Source organism: Schistocerca nitens, chromosome 8, assembly GCF_023898315.1.
Source record: "Schistocerca nitens isolate TAMUIC-IGC-003100 chromosome 8, iqSchNite1.1, whole genome shotgun sequence".
Classification (NCBI taxonomy): domain Eukaryota; kingdom Metazoa; phylum Arthropoda; class Insecta; order Orthoptera; family Acrididae; genus Schistocerca; species Schistocerca nitens.
In genome coordinates, this window is record NC_064621.1 from 516,285,035 (window position 1) to 516,298,886 (window position 13,852).

Sequence of the window (13,852 nt, forward strand, 5' to 3'; positions counted from 1 at the left end):
ATTCATAAAATTATCACATCACTAGAAGAATCTTTTCGTATTCCAACGAGAGATGGCCATTGTTTTGTGGGAGTGGAAAGTGAGCGAGATTGTATGGGAAAAAAATGTTAATACCTCAATCGGTATACAGGACAAGAAGAACTGAGGAGTTTGGAATGGGGCATGCCATTGGCTTGAGTATTCTAGTTGATCCTCAAGTGCATTAATGAACAATAATCTGAACTTAGAAAATGTCGCACATTGAAGCAATCGGATCAGTTATGTCTTTGTCTGTTATCTTGCAACTAGATATTTCAATGGTGACGAACAGTGTAAAACACACATTTGAACAGTTATAACAATACACATCAACAAGCAGTAAAGAGAATTTCTGAAATAGCAAGTTATGGTGTAGAGTACACCAACAGCAGAGTAAAATGCAACTAGTGGGTTTCTCTGATGATGATTACAGTGTGATCTTATACTATGAAAACTTATTTATTTATCCATTCATTTATTTGCGTTCAAAACTTTATACTGTAAAAGAACAAAAGCAACCACTAAAGCAGTGGGACTATTGAAATACTTGGACTTAGTTTCAGTTCTGTCAAGGTAAAGCTCCTAGTTTTCAGAAATGCACACATATTTACTCTTTTTTGGCTCTGTGTTCTTAGTCTTAAGTCAATCATTGTAAAGAATGCTAGTTCAGTAAATCAATACATCATTTAGCTGATTCTCTCTGCAAATTTTCAAATACCTCATCCGATTGAAAAGCACAAACTTTAAAGCCAGTTAGAGCAAGGTTGGAGGAAGAGGGGAATACAGTAAAGTTAACCACAATAAACACATGCTAGAATGAATACAATGGGATTAACTGTTACAGAAAATATAGGTACACTATGAGCATGAACCATGAACCATGGACCATGGACCTTGCCATTGGTGGGGAGGCTTGCGTGCCTCAGCGATACAGATGGCCGTACCGTAGGTGCAACCACAACGGAGGGGTATCTGTTGAGAGGCCAGACAAACATGTTGTTCCTGAAGAGGGGCAGCAGCCTTTTCAGTAGTTGCAGGGGCAAAAGTCTGGATGATTGATTGATCTGGCCTTGTAACATTAACCAAAACGGCCTTGCTGTGCTGGTACTGCGAACGGCTGAAAGCAAGGGGAAACTACAGCCGTAATTTTTCTCGAGGACATGCAGCTTTACTGTATGATTAAATGATGATAGCGTCCTCTTGGGTAAAATATTCCGGAGGTAAAATAGTCCCCCATTCGGATCTCCGGGCGGGGACTACTCAAGAGGACGTCGTTATCAGGAGAAAGAAAACTGGCATTCTACGGATCGAAGTGTGGAATGTCAGATCCCTTAATCGGGCAGGTAGGTTAGAAAATTTAAAAAGGGAAATGGATAGGTTAAAGTTAGATATAGTGGGAATTAGTGAAGTTCGGTGGCAGGAGGAACAAGACTTTCGGTCAGGTGAATACAGGGTTATAAATACAAAATCAAATAGGGGTAATGCAGGAGTAGGTTTAACAATGAATAAAAAAATAGGAGTGCGGGTTAGCTACTACAAACAGCTTAGTGAGCGCATTATTGTGGCCAAGATAGACACAAAGCCCATGCCTACTACAGTAGTACAAGTTTATATGCCAACTAGCTCTGCAGATGATGAAGAAATTGATGAAATGTATGACGAGATAAAAGAAATTATTCAGGTAGTGAAGGGAGACGAAAATTTAATAGTCATGGGTGACTGGAATTCGTCAGTAGGAAAAGGGAGAGAAGGAAACATAGTAGGAGAATATGGATTGGGGGGAAGAAATGAAAGAGGAAGCCGCCTTGTAGAATTTTGCACAGAGCACGACTTAATCATAGCTAACACTTGGTTCAAGAATCATAAAAGAAGGTTGTATACCTGGAAAAATCCTGGAGATACTAAAAGGTATCAGATAGATTATATAATGATAAGACAGAGATTTAGGAACCAGGTTTTAAATTGTAAGACATTTCCAGGGGCAGATGTGGACTCTGACCACAATCTATTGGTTATGATCTGCAGATTGAAACTGAAGAAACTGCAAAAAGGTGGGAATTTAAGGATATGGGACCTGGATAAACTGAAAGAATGAGAGGTTGTAGAGAGTTTCAGGGAGAGCATAAGGGAACAATTGACAGGAATGGGGGAAATAAATACAATAGAAGAAGAATGGGTAGCTCTAAGGGATGAAGTAGTGAAGGCAGCAGAGGATCAAGTAGGTAAAAAGACGAGAGCTAATAGAAATCCTTGGGTAACAGAAGAAATATTGAATTTAATTGATGAAAGGAGAAAATATAAAAATGCAGTAAATGAAGCAGGCAAAAAGGAATACAAACGTCTCAAAAATGAAATCGACAGGAAGTGCAAAATGGCTAAGCAGGGATGGCTAGAGGACAAATGTAAGGATGTAGAGGCTTACCTCACTAGGGGTAAGATAGATACTGCCTACAGGAAAATTTCAGAGACCTTTGGAGAGAAGAGTACCACTTCTATGAATATCAAGAGCTCAGATGGAAACCCAGTTCTAAGCAAACAGGGGAAAGCAGAAAGGTGGAAGGAGTATATAGAGGGTTTATACAAAGGCGAAGTACTTGAGGACAATATTATGGAAATGGAAGAGGATGTAGATGAAGACGAAATGGGAGATAAGATACTGCGTGAAGAGTTTGACAGAGCACTGAAAGACCTGAGTCGAAACAAGGCCCCGGGAGTAGACAACATTCCATTACAACTACTGATGGCCTTGGGAGAGCCAGTCATGACAAAACTCTACCATCTGGTGAGCAACAAGTATGAGACAGGCGAAATACCCTCAGACTTCAAGAAGAATATAATAATTCCAATCCCAAAGAAAGCAGGTGTTGACAGATGTGAAAATTGCCGAACTATCAGTTTAATAAGTCACAGCTGCAAAATACTAACGCGAATTCTTTACAGACGAATGGAAAAACTGGTAGAAGCGGACCTCGGGGAAGATCAGTTTGGATTCCGTAGAAATGTTGCAACACGTGAGGCAATACTAACCTTACGACTTATCTTAGAAGGAAGATTAAGAAAAGGAAAACCTATGTTTCTAGCATTTGTAGACTTAGAGAAAGCTTTTGACAACGTTAACTGGAATACTCTCTTTCAAATTCTGAAGGTGGCAGGGGTAAAATACAGGGAGCAAAAGGCTATTTACAATTTGTAAAGAAATCAGATGACAGTTGTAAGAGTCGAGGGGCATGAAATGGAAGCAGTGGTTGGGAAAGGAGTGAGACAGGGTTGTAGCCTCTCCCCGATGTTATTCAATCTGTATATTGAGCAAGCAGTAAAGGAAACAAAAGAAAAATTCGGAGTAGGCATTAAAATTCATGGAGAAGAAGTAAAAACTTTGAGGTTCGCCGATGACATTGTAATTCTGTCAGGGACAGCAAAAAGACTTGGAAGAGCAGTTGAACGGAATGGACAGTGTCTTGAAAGGAGGGTATAAGATGAACATCAACAAAAGCAAAACGAGGATAATGGAATGTAGTCAAATTAAATCGGGTGATGCTGAGGGAATTAGATTAGGAAATGAGACACTTAAAGTAGTAAAGGAGTTTTGCTATTTAGGGAGTAAAATAACTGATGACGGTCGAAGTAGAGAGGATATAAAATGTAGACTGGCAATGGCAAGGAAATCGTTTCTGAAGAAGAGAAATTTGTTAACATCGAGTATAGATTTAAGTGTCAGGAATCGTTTCTGAAAGTATTTGTATGGAGTGTAGCCATGTATGGAAGTGAAACATGGACGATAACTAGTGTGGACAAGAAGAGAATAGAAGCTTTCGAAATGTGGTGCTACAGAAGAATGCTGAAGATAGGGTGGGTAGATCACGTAACTAATGAGTAGGTATTGAATAGGATTGGGAGAAGAGAAGTTTGTGGCACAACTTGACTAGAAGAAGGGATCAGTTGGTAGGACATGTTTTGAGGCACCAAGGGATCACAAATTTAGCATTGGAGGGCAGTGTGGAGGGTAAAAATCATAGAGGGAGACCAAGAGATGAATAACTAAGCAGATTCAGAAGGATGTAGGTTGCAGTAGGTACTGGGAGATGAAGAAGCTTGCACAGGATATAGTAGCATGGAGAGCTGCACCAAACCAGTCTCAGGACTGAAGACCACAACAACAACATGAGCAAATCTCTGAGGACACCCTTCTTTAGTTAGTATCTGTCTACCAAGATACTGCCAACTCAATATTTTATAACATATTAGGAGAGAAAGAACTGTATAAAACTGGGAAAATGACACTGAACAGCCAATTTTTGAAGCTGCCTTACAAAATTATTCCACCGTCAGATTTCACAAGACCAAAAAAATTGCCTTTATAGCCTAGTTTTTTTCAGCATGAGAAAGCATCTCCGACAAAGTGAGATTACAGAAGATTGAGTGATACTGCCCTGAACCTACAATGTAACTGACTTAGGTAATTGCAAGCAGTGCCTAATTTCTAAACTTTTAGGTTCCGGAATGCTCCTCTTGAACCCTACAGCCATAAAAATCACAAGTTTTCACGTACAATGAGAAAGCACATTTTTACAAATTATGTTCTGAAATTCAGAATCCTAAAACATGATTTCTTTTAATAAAAATTTAAACAACAAATTTAGTATAAACAACAGTTGCTACTGTGTGTTTCTGTAGCTGTGTTCTACACTATGCATATCGGCACGAATCTGTAGTCTTCAAGACTATGACTCATGTTTTCAACTGCCAGCCACAACATTCAAACAGCTGCATTGTAGCTGTGCCTTGAACATGTACTATTTTAAATCTCTTGTGCCAACTTGTTTCAGTGTGTTAAAAGAAAAAAAAAAATTGCAACCAAAATTAAGCCCAGATTCCAGCAATCTATGATCTACACCAAATCTCTGTTGACCAAATGCCTTTTCTACTTGGCGAGTATGAGAACACTACAATAACAATTGGGCATTATACAGTCAGTCGCTGGTTTCATGACAGCAATCCAGACTGCCTCTCTTTATTAGTTAGGAAGGCCCCCAGAAAGCATAAAGTTTATAAAAAAAATTTGAAAGATTTTTCCACCTTTTTAATATTGTGTAGCCGTTTTAATTGATGTCTGTTCCTAGCACCATGTCTCATGACAACACACAACAGATCCTAAGTAGTAAAAAAAAATCCATTTACTCTCTCGCTGTCATTGTGGTGACAGTTCCAACAAGCACTCTTCATTAATGTCTGATGACAGCAGAGAACTGTTGGATAGTGAATTTCGTGATATACTTTGACATAACCAAGGTAGTCTCCAAGTAGTGTATTGAGACACTACATCTTTATTTATTTGCATGTCAAGTTCCGTAGGACCAAATTGAGGAGCAAATCTCCTAGGTCATGGAACGTGTCAGTACATGAACTTACAAAATAAAAGTAATAACAGATAAAAGTAAATGTTCATGGGAAAAAAAAAGACAGTCCATAACTTTAAGCAAACGCTATCAGCAATACAATGAGAATCAGCTTTATTTTTCAAGGAACTCCTCGACAGAATAGAAGGAGTGATGCATGAGGAAACCCTTCATTTTCGATTTGAAAGCATATGGATTACTGCTAAGATTTTTTAATTCGGGTGGCAGCTTATTGAAAATGGATGCAGCAGTATACTGCACACCTTTTTGCACAAGAGTTAAGGAAGTCCGATCCAAATGGAGGTTTGATTTCTGCCGAGTATTAACCGAGTGAAAGCTGCTTATTGTTGGAAATAAACTAATATTGGTAACAAGAAACGACAATAAGGAATATACATATTGAGAGGCCAATGTCAAAATACCCAGACTCGTGAACAGAGGTCGACAAGAGGTTCGTGAACTCACACCATTTATTGCCCGAACCGCCCGTTTCTGAGCCAAAAATATCCTTCTAGAATGGGAAGAGTTACCCCAAAACATAATACCATACAACATAAGTGAATGAAAATAAGCAAAGTAGACTAATTTACGTGTCGAAGTATCACTCACTTTCGATACCATTCGATAGTGAAAATTGCTGTATAAAGTCTTTGAACAAGATCCTGAACATGGGCTTTCCACAACAGCTTACTATCTATCTGAACACCTAGGAATTTGAGCTCTTCAGTTTCACTAATCATATGCCCGTTCTGTGAAATTAAAACATCAGGTTTTGTTGAATTGTGTGTTAGAAACTGTAAAAACTCAGTTTTACTGTGATTTAACGTTAGATCATTTTCTACAAGCCATGAACTGAGGTCATGTACTGCACTACTTGAAACCGAGTCAATGTTGCACACAACATCCTCTACTACCAAGCTAGTGTCATCAGCAAACAGAAATATTTTAGAGTCACCCATAATACTAGAGGGCATATCATTTATATAAATAAGGAACAGGAGCAGCCCCAACACTGATCCCTGGGGCACCCCCCACTTGACAGTACCCCACTCAGATCCCACATCACAGCCGTTTTCAACATTGTTAATAATGACCTTTTGCTGCCTGTTGCTAAAGTAAGAGGTGAACCAATTGTGAGCTACTCCCCTAATTCCGTAATGGTCCAACTTCTGGAGCAATATTGTGAGATCAACACAGTCACATGCCTTTGTTAAATCAAAAAATATGCCAAGCGTTCGAAACTTTTTGTTTAGCCCATCCAGTACCTCACAGAGAAAAGAGAATATAGCATTTTCAGTTGTCAAACAACTTCTAAAGCCAAACTGTACATTTGTTAGCAAATCGTGTGATATAAAATGATCAATTAACCTTACATACACAGCCTTTTCGATAACTTTTGCAAACACTGATGGCATAGAAATAGGTCTAAAATTATCTACATTACCCCTTTCTACCTTTTTATAAAGCGGCTTTACTACTGTGTACTTTAATTGCTCAGGAAACTGACCATTCCTAAAGGAAAAATTACAGATATGGCTAAATACAGGGCTAACATGTGCAGCACAGTACTTTGATATTCTGCTAGACACTCCATCATAACCATGAGAGTCCTTGGTCTTCAGTGATTTAATTATTGACTCAATCTCCCTCTTGTCTGTATCACAGAGGAGTATTTCAGACGTCAATCTCGGAAAGGCATTTGCTAAGAAATATATAAGATTTCCTGTAGAAACTAAATTTTTATTTAATTCACCAGCAATGCCCAGAGAATGGTTGTTAAATACTGTACATATATCTGATTTATCAGTAACAGAAATATTATTATTGCAAACTGACTTTATATCATCAACCTTGTGCTGCTGACCAGACACTTCCTTCACAACTGACCATATGGCTTTAATTTTATCCTGTGAATTAGCTATTCTATTTGCATACCACATACTTTTCGCCTTGCTAATAACATTTTTAAGCACCTTACAATACTGTTTGTAATGGGCTACTGTAGCTTCATTGTGACTACTTCTAACATTTTGATATAATTCCCACTTTGTTCTACACGATATCCTTATCCCACTAGTCAGCCAACCGGGCTGTCCATTACCGCTAGTACCTCGTTTAGAATGTTCTAATGGAAAGCAACTCTCAAAGAGCATGAGAAATGTGTTATGGAAAGCACTGTATTTATCATCTATATTATCGGCACTATAAACATCTTGCCACTCATGTTCCTTGACAAGTTTTGAAAAACTCTCTATTGCTGTTGGATTAACTTTCCTACGTAGTTTGTAATTAAATACGACATTGGTTTTAGTACAAAAACCTTTTAGTGTTAAAATTTGTGCATCATGGTCTGAAAGGCCATTCACCCTTTTACTAACAGAATGCCCATCTAGTAATGAAGAATGAATAAAAATATTGTCTATGACTGTGCTACTGTTCCCTTGCACCCTAGTTGGACAAAACACAGTTTGCATCAGATCATATGAATTTAGGAGATCTACCAACATCCTTTTTCTTGCACAATCATGTACAAAATTAATATTGAAGTCACCACATAACTACTTTCTGGTACTTCCTACAAAGTGAATCAAGAACCCCCTCTAGCTTAAGCAAAAATGCTTTGAAGTCAGAGTTAGGGGACTTATAAACAACAGCAATTAGAAGTTTAGTTTCACTAAATTCAACTAATGCTGCACAACTTTCAAATATCTGTTCAGTGCAGTGTCGTGATACATCTATGGACTCAAACGAAATACTGTTTTTTACGTACAGAGCCACTCCCCCACCCCGCAAGGAACTCCTTGAGAAACAGCCAGCTAATCTGTAGCCTGGTAAAGGAAGCCTCTGAATTATCAAATTATTTAAGTGGTGCTCTGATATACCAATAATTTCAGAGTTAACATCTATTAGCAGTTCACTAACTTTATCTCTAATACCTCTTATATTTTGATGAAATATGCTAATTCCTTCTCTACTTGGAAACATTACATCATCTGGAGGTGAGCCCTTAGTTAGAGGCACTTCCTTTAAAAAGGTGCAGCTCTAACACCAACTACTACAGGAATTTTTCCATGAGTGCTGCTACCACCACCACCACCACCACCACCACCACTACCCACTACACTGTCACCTATAAGCTTAGCCAGCCTCCCCTTCCCCTTCTTTACAGCATTTATTGGTAACCTGCCATGTTTATCCAAAAAGTTCCTGATGATTACAAATACCTTTCTACAGCTAGACTTACGATGTATCAAGACAATGAAAAATTTAGAAAGTCTTCTTTGCCTCAGCATATGACATGTGCTTAGTCACCTTAATGCCTTCAACTTTCTTCTCTTCCAGAGATATAGGACACTCCGTTTTAAACTGGACGTTTATTTACTTCAAAATTGACCCTAAACATATTATAAGCAGAGCTATAAAATCTTTGATATTAGACTTTTCATACAGATCAGCTTTATTTAATAACACTCCTTGGAAGCAACAAATATTCTGGCAGGTGGAGCATCAACCAGTATCAGTTTCAAATTCCTTTACGCATGATTGACAGGATAGTGAAACAAGTCGTTCCTGTCATTTTGAATGTTCTTAAAGGTAATTAGATTGTAAAAGTTCCTATAAACAACACAGAAACACAGAACTGCAATGCACTGAAACATGGCCAATTAGTTGTATAATTTTCACCTGTTGCATTCTACTTTTTCAACCTATCATTTCCCGTTAATAGCTAAAAAAATCAGAAAAATCATCAACTGTAATATTACAGTAACATATGCTTACTACTTTAAACAAAATGCTATTATTACACGATTTATAAATTTACAGTTTTTGAATTTCCTCTGCAGAACATGACTCGGTCCAATTATGTTCAAAACTTTAGTTTCTTTGTTTTGCCATGGCAAAATCTGTTTGGGTGATCAGCTACGCAATGGGGTGAAACTGTCTCGGGTGATCACCAAAGAAGATTTTATCACTAGAATAGGTCAACAAAGCCTGCAATCACATAACAGGGATAACTGATATTTTCCTACATTCCTTGTGCTTCATATAATTTTATTACCTGATTTAGCTTTCCAAAACTTTGGTTTTCAGAGTCGTTTCTACATTAATGAGAAAAAGTACATAAACAAAAACATAATTGTGTATTGTGTGGCACACATTTCCCACGTTTTTATTATTTAATTGCTGGAGTTACCTAGCTCACAAAAAAAAAAAAAAAAAAAATAGTAAACATGCCATGACCATCTCACTGTAGAAAAATTTTAGGTAGTCAGTATGTATCAATCCGGTTATCTGTGGAATGTTAACAATACAATCTAGCACACAACAGAAGTATTCAATTATGCGACTAATGAATCATATAAGTAAGAAAATAGTAAAAATGTGTGAAAGACAAATTAAAAACATCTTAAAGGTGGAATGTCGTTGAACAATGGTTCGATAACACAAGTAGCAGGTCATGTAACAGACTTGTCGTTCTAGATTTGGTGGAAAACGCTTCGGACCTCACGAAAGTAACCGTATTGAGTTATGGTGTTAACAGCACTTCAAGCATTTATTCAGTTCAATTATACTCCCTGAGGTAATGCTTTCTTGTGATCTGCTTAATGGAAACGAATCTCGTAATATGGTAACAAAAAAACAAACATACAAAAATAATTTGTGTAAACAAATGCTTTTTCAAATAAAAAAATGATACTTTCACACGCGGAAACGTGAAATGAAACTCATGTACAAAAACACAAACACACAATTGTGACAGGATATGAGGCTCAATTTCAACCCATGTATTAATATCGATGTAAGAAAGAAATAGATTCAGATTACAACAAATAACGTAATAATATTGAAATCCTGTACTTATGTTACTTGATAGATGTGATAAAATTATCTGGTCCTAGTGACAGATCACAATTTTTCCCCATATCTAAATAACACGCAAATGTGTTGTCAAACTTACCGGTAGCAATGGAGTTATTTCCACACTGCATTTATGACAAAAAAATCTAGAAAGTGGAGGCGCCTCCACTACTGCTTCAGCCATGGTTGTATTTTATATTCAGACTTAAATTCTCACCACCTAAAACGATGTTCCACGATATAGGTTCTATATTACTCTCCAGCAGGCCTTCCAACCGTAAACCACTGGTGTGAGGCGTTAACGCAACCCATTACTATAATATCCAAAGATTTTTACATGTTGTTAAACTTCACAGTATATTATTGTTTGTATTATTTATCTGTATAACTCAGCCACGTGGAAATTTACAACATTCTTCCACAAAATAAACCCAAAGATGTAAGAAACAGTTAATGTTTCTGCATGTTTTCAGAAAACAAAAGTGAATCAGGGAACTACAACATGTCTACGTCAATCACATATTGACATCATTTACTCATGTGCTGCATATCTTTCATTAACATTCTAGTGTTTAGATACAATGGACTGTGCTGTGTGCTCGATGATATTTGCCACTGAGAACATCTTTGTGAAAATGATGTCTCTGTAGCGTTTTTCTTAGTTTACCATAACTGTGAGTTGTACAGCATCATAAACAAAAGTGCGATGGAAACTGAGTCGTCTGTAAAGTATGTTTGTTGACGTACTGCGTACCTGTGGATACGTGTAAAGAAGTTCGTCATGTTTTTCACAGTTTTCATAAGCTAAAAGCGGCATCAACATGTATAGGAAAACGTGTAGTGTTGCAACGTTTATGAACAATGGAAGACAATCTGAACGAAGACACCTGTAAACACACCATAAAACCAAGATACATCCCTCCACAGAATATTGTCCACCGATTAAGGAAGAGAGAAACATTTGGAGCCGTTCATCCGGGTACACATTTCCACGTTGCTAGGGAATTTCATCAAAACGTTTTCCCCAATTTCACAATAATAAATGTTGAGAAACCACCTTGTTTTCTCCGAAAATTCAGTCCAGATGGCCAGTACTTCATTGCTTTTTCATCCGATCAGACATCGCTGGAAATCTATGAATATCAGGGATGTTCAGCAGCTGCCGACCTCGTTCAGAACTGTAAGGGCGAATATATTGGACACACCAGCGACCGAGAGAGTGAGTACATACGAAGTTCAGTCTTCAGTCGTTTCTTTAAGATCAAATATACCGTCAATGTTGCGCAGAGTGGAGAGCAACTTAATAGAGAGTGCAGCCTGTTTACCGACGATGGTCGGTATGTTATTGTTGGTTCGGCAGCTTTTATTCCAGACGATTTGCGCCCTCATTTTTATGAAATTTATACTAATAACGAATCGGTGACACCAAACCCTCGCTCACCATTGGAGGATTACTCTCTTCATCTAGTTGACATTCAAGCTGGCCGTCTTTGTGATACCAAAATGTTTAAAGTTGATAAAATATTCTTATCTCACAATCAGGGTTTGTACTTATACAAAGATACTTTAGCCGTACTCTCAGTACAGCATCAGACAATACATATTTTTCAGTTGTGTGACGGCATGTTTATAAGTGTGCGAACTATAGGTCGTTTCTGTTATGAGGATGATGACTTCATTCTGTCACCAGTATCGAACCCAGGACAGAATTCTATTAATTACCGAGCCTTTAGAGAAAAAAGTATAAACTGTATGAAACACAGACTGTTGGTTTTCTTGTTCAAGAGAGCGAAGCATATTTCAGATACAACCAATGACCCGTATGAACTACGGAAATTTTATCAGTACTTCGATCAGGTAAGTTTCACTGTACAATTGAAATGCTATGTAACATCACATTACTGTAGTTTACTTAAAGCCGATATCTACTAAACCATTCCTTCTCTGATTTAGTTTAGGGCACTCCGAATGTGGAGGATGCAGCTTCTGGATGAGAATCATCTGCTTGTCAAGTATGCAAGTGAAGATATTGTTACATTAAAAGCAACAGAGGCCAATGCTCAGTCATCCTTTTTTGTGGTGTACAATATTGTTACCACTGAAGTTATAGCTGTGTATGAGAATACATCTGAAGAACTCCTTGAGCTGTTTGAAAACTTTTGTGATTTATTTCGAAATGTAAAGTTACACTCGGAGTCACAATTTACATGCTCTCCATCCAACAACATATATGCAAGGTAATTTATTTCTTAACTTATAGTAATTGGTGGGATCAGTTCATAATAAGGAAAGGAAAGAGTTAAGCAAAACTCTTCTCACTGGGGTTGTAGGAGAAAAGGTGGGCATTAATTAAGATTTCTGGTCATATAGCACACAGTTTTAAATGTGGGTGTATTTGGGCCAATTCACTCTCTGATAGTGAATGTAAAAATTATTACTAGATTATAAATTTTGGGTTTATATTTTTTTTTTTATATGAGCAGCGAGGACTCTCAAATTTGTCTCCAGAGCTTTCAAACAGGTTAAAGTGTTGGTATCTCTTCTGCTATGTGCTGCTGTTGGTAGCTCATTTCCATTTGTCATAGTTAATCAGTTGATAGTAGGGCTATACAGTAGCCAGTGATAATCATTGAATCTAATGACTTTTTTTGGCAGAAGATATGAATTGATTACTTTTGTTTTCGATACAGATAGTGCAAGATTGACATTTATTAATCTGGCTATTACAGATCAGGCCTGTGCAGTTGGTTATTGGTTTTCGTATTTGTCTTATATGTTGCATAGATTATGACAAGATTATTTGGGATATTGTTCTGTATTTTAATGTTATAATTTCGTAATGAGTTGTCAAAGCCAGCAAATGTCACTGGAGGAAAACTGGCTATGGTAATGGACTGATACATAGTGTAGACCAATGATTGTTTCTAAAACTTGGTGCATTTTTTCTTTTTTTCGAAATGTCCTGATTTACGAGATTGTGGTTATGTAAGAACCTAAGACTTCATTTAAATGTTATGAAATATTATGTTTTATGTGACAACATTTTTGCATAATATGTGTATTGCATTATGCCACGACCTAATTTCATACACTCTGCAACATGACAATGTTTATTGAAGACTATTTTCTCATTGGTTCTATCATCTTTTCTAATCATCCGACTCACCATTGATTAGATTCACTCCCCCCATCACTCACTGCATAAACATTTACCAACTATGGCATACAGTGTAAAAGCCACAGACACTGTAAGTGCAATTCTACATCTGGCCTAGTTTTACTCTGCATGGATACCACATCTACAAAAATTCAGTGCTGCATCGTCATCATCCATTCCATTAACAGCCCTAGTAGTGAGCTGCTGTCTGCTTCCAACACTTGTTTGGCCAATACACTGGTCTACATTCTTCAGTTACACAGTTACAGTTTGCTGTGGCAGTTGCATTTACCTAATGTCTTGAAGTTAGTTTTGTTTGTGGTCTACATCTACATCCATACTCCGCAATCCACCTGACGGTGTGTGCGGAGGGTACCTTGAGTACCTCTATCGGTTCTCCCTTCTATTCCAGTCTCGTATT

General features: G+C 37.5%; 2 protein-coding genes across 3 annotated transcripts in view; one reads left to right on the top strand and one right to left on the bottom strand.

The window, feature by feature from the left end:
• LOC126198585 (E3 ubiquitin-protein ligase Iruka-like) overlaps positions 1 to 10,677 on the bottom strand; it is a 135,920-nt gene extending 125,243 nt beyond the window's left edge. The window contains exon 1 of the mRNA XM_049935026.1: positions 10,375 to 10,677. Within this exon, the coding sequence (XP_049790983.1) occupies positions 10,375 to 10,458 (84 nt within the window). The 5' untranslated portion in view covers positions 10,459 to 10,677. The remainder of the gene's footprint in view (positions 1 to 10,374) is intronic.
• A 73-nt stretch (positions 10,678 to 10,750) lies between these two features.
• The window catches only part of LOC126198584 (DET1 homolog), a 60,631-nt gene continuing 57,529 nt past the window's right edge, over positions 10,751 to 13,852 (top strand). Inside the window, exons 1-2 of one of the 2 annotated variants that reach the window (XM_049935025.1) lie at positions 10,751 to 12,131; positions 12,228 to 12,511. In XM_049935025.1, coding sequence (XP_049790982.1) covers positions 11,136 to 12,131; positions 12,228 to 12,511 — 1,280 coding nt within the window. In that variant the 5' untranslated portion in view covers positions 10,751 to 11,135. The remainder of the gene's footprint in view (positions 12,132 to 12,227; positions 12,512 to 13,852) is intronic. The other variant, XM_049935024.1, reaches the window with a different exon arrangement.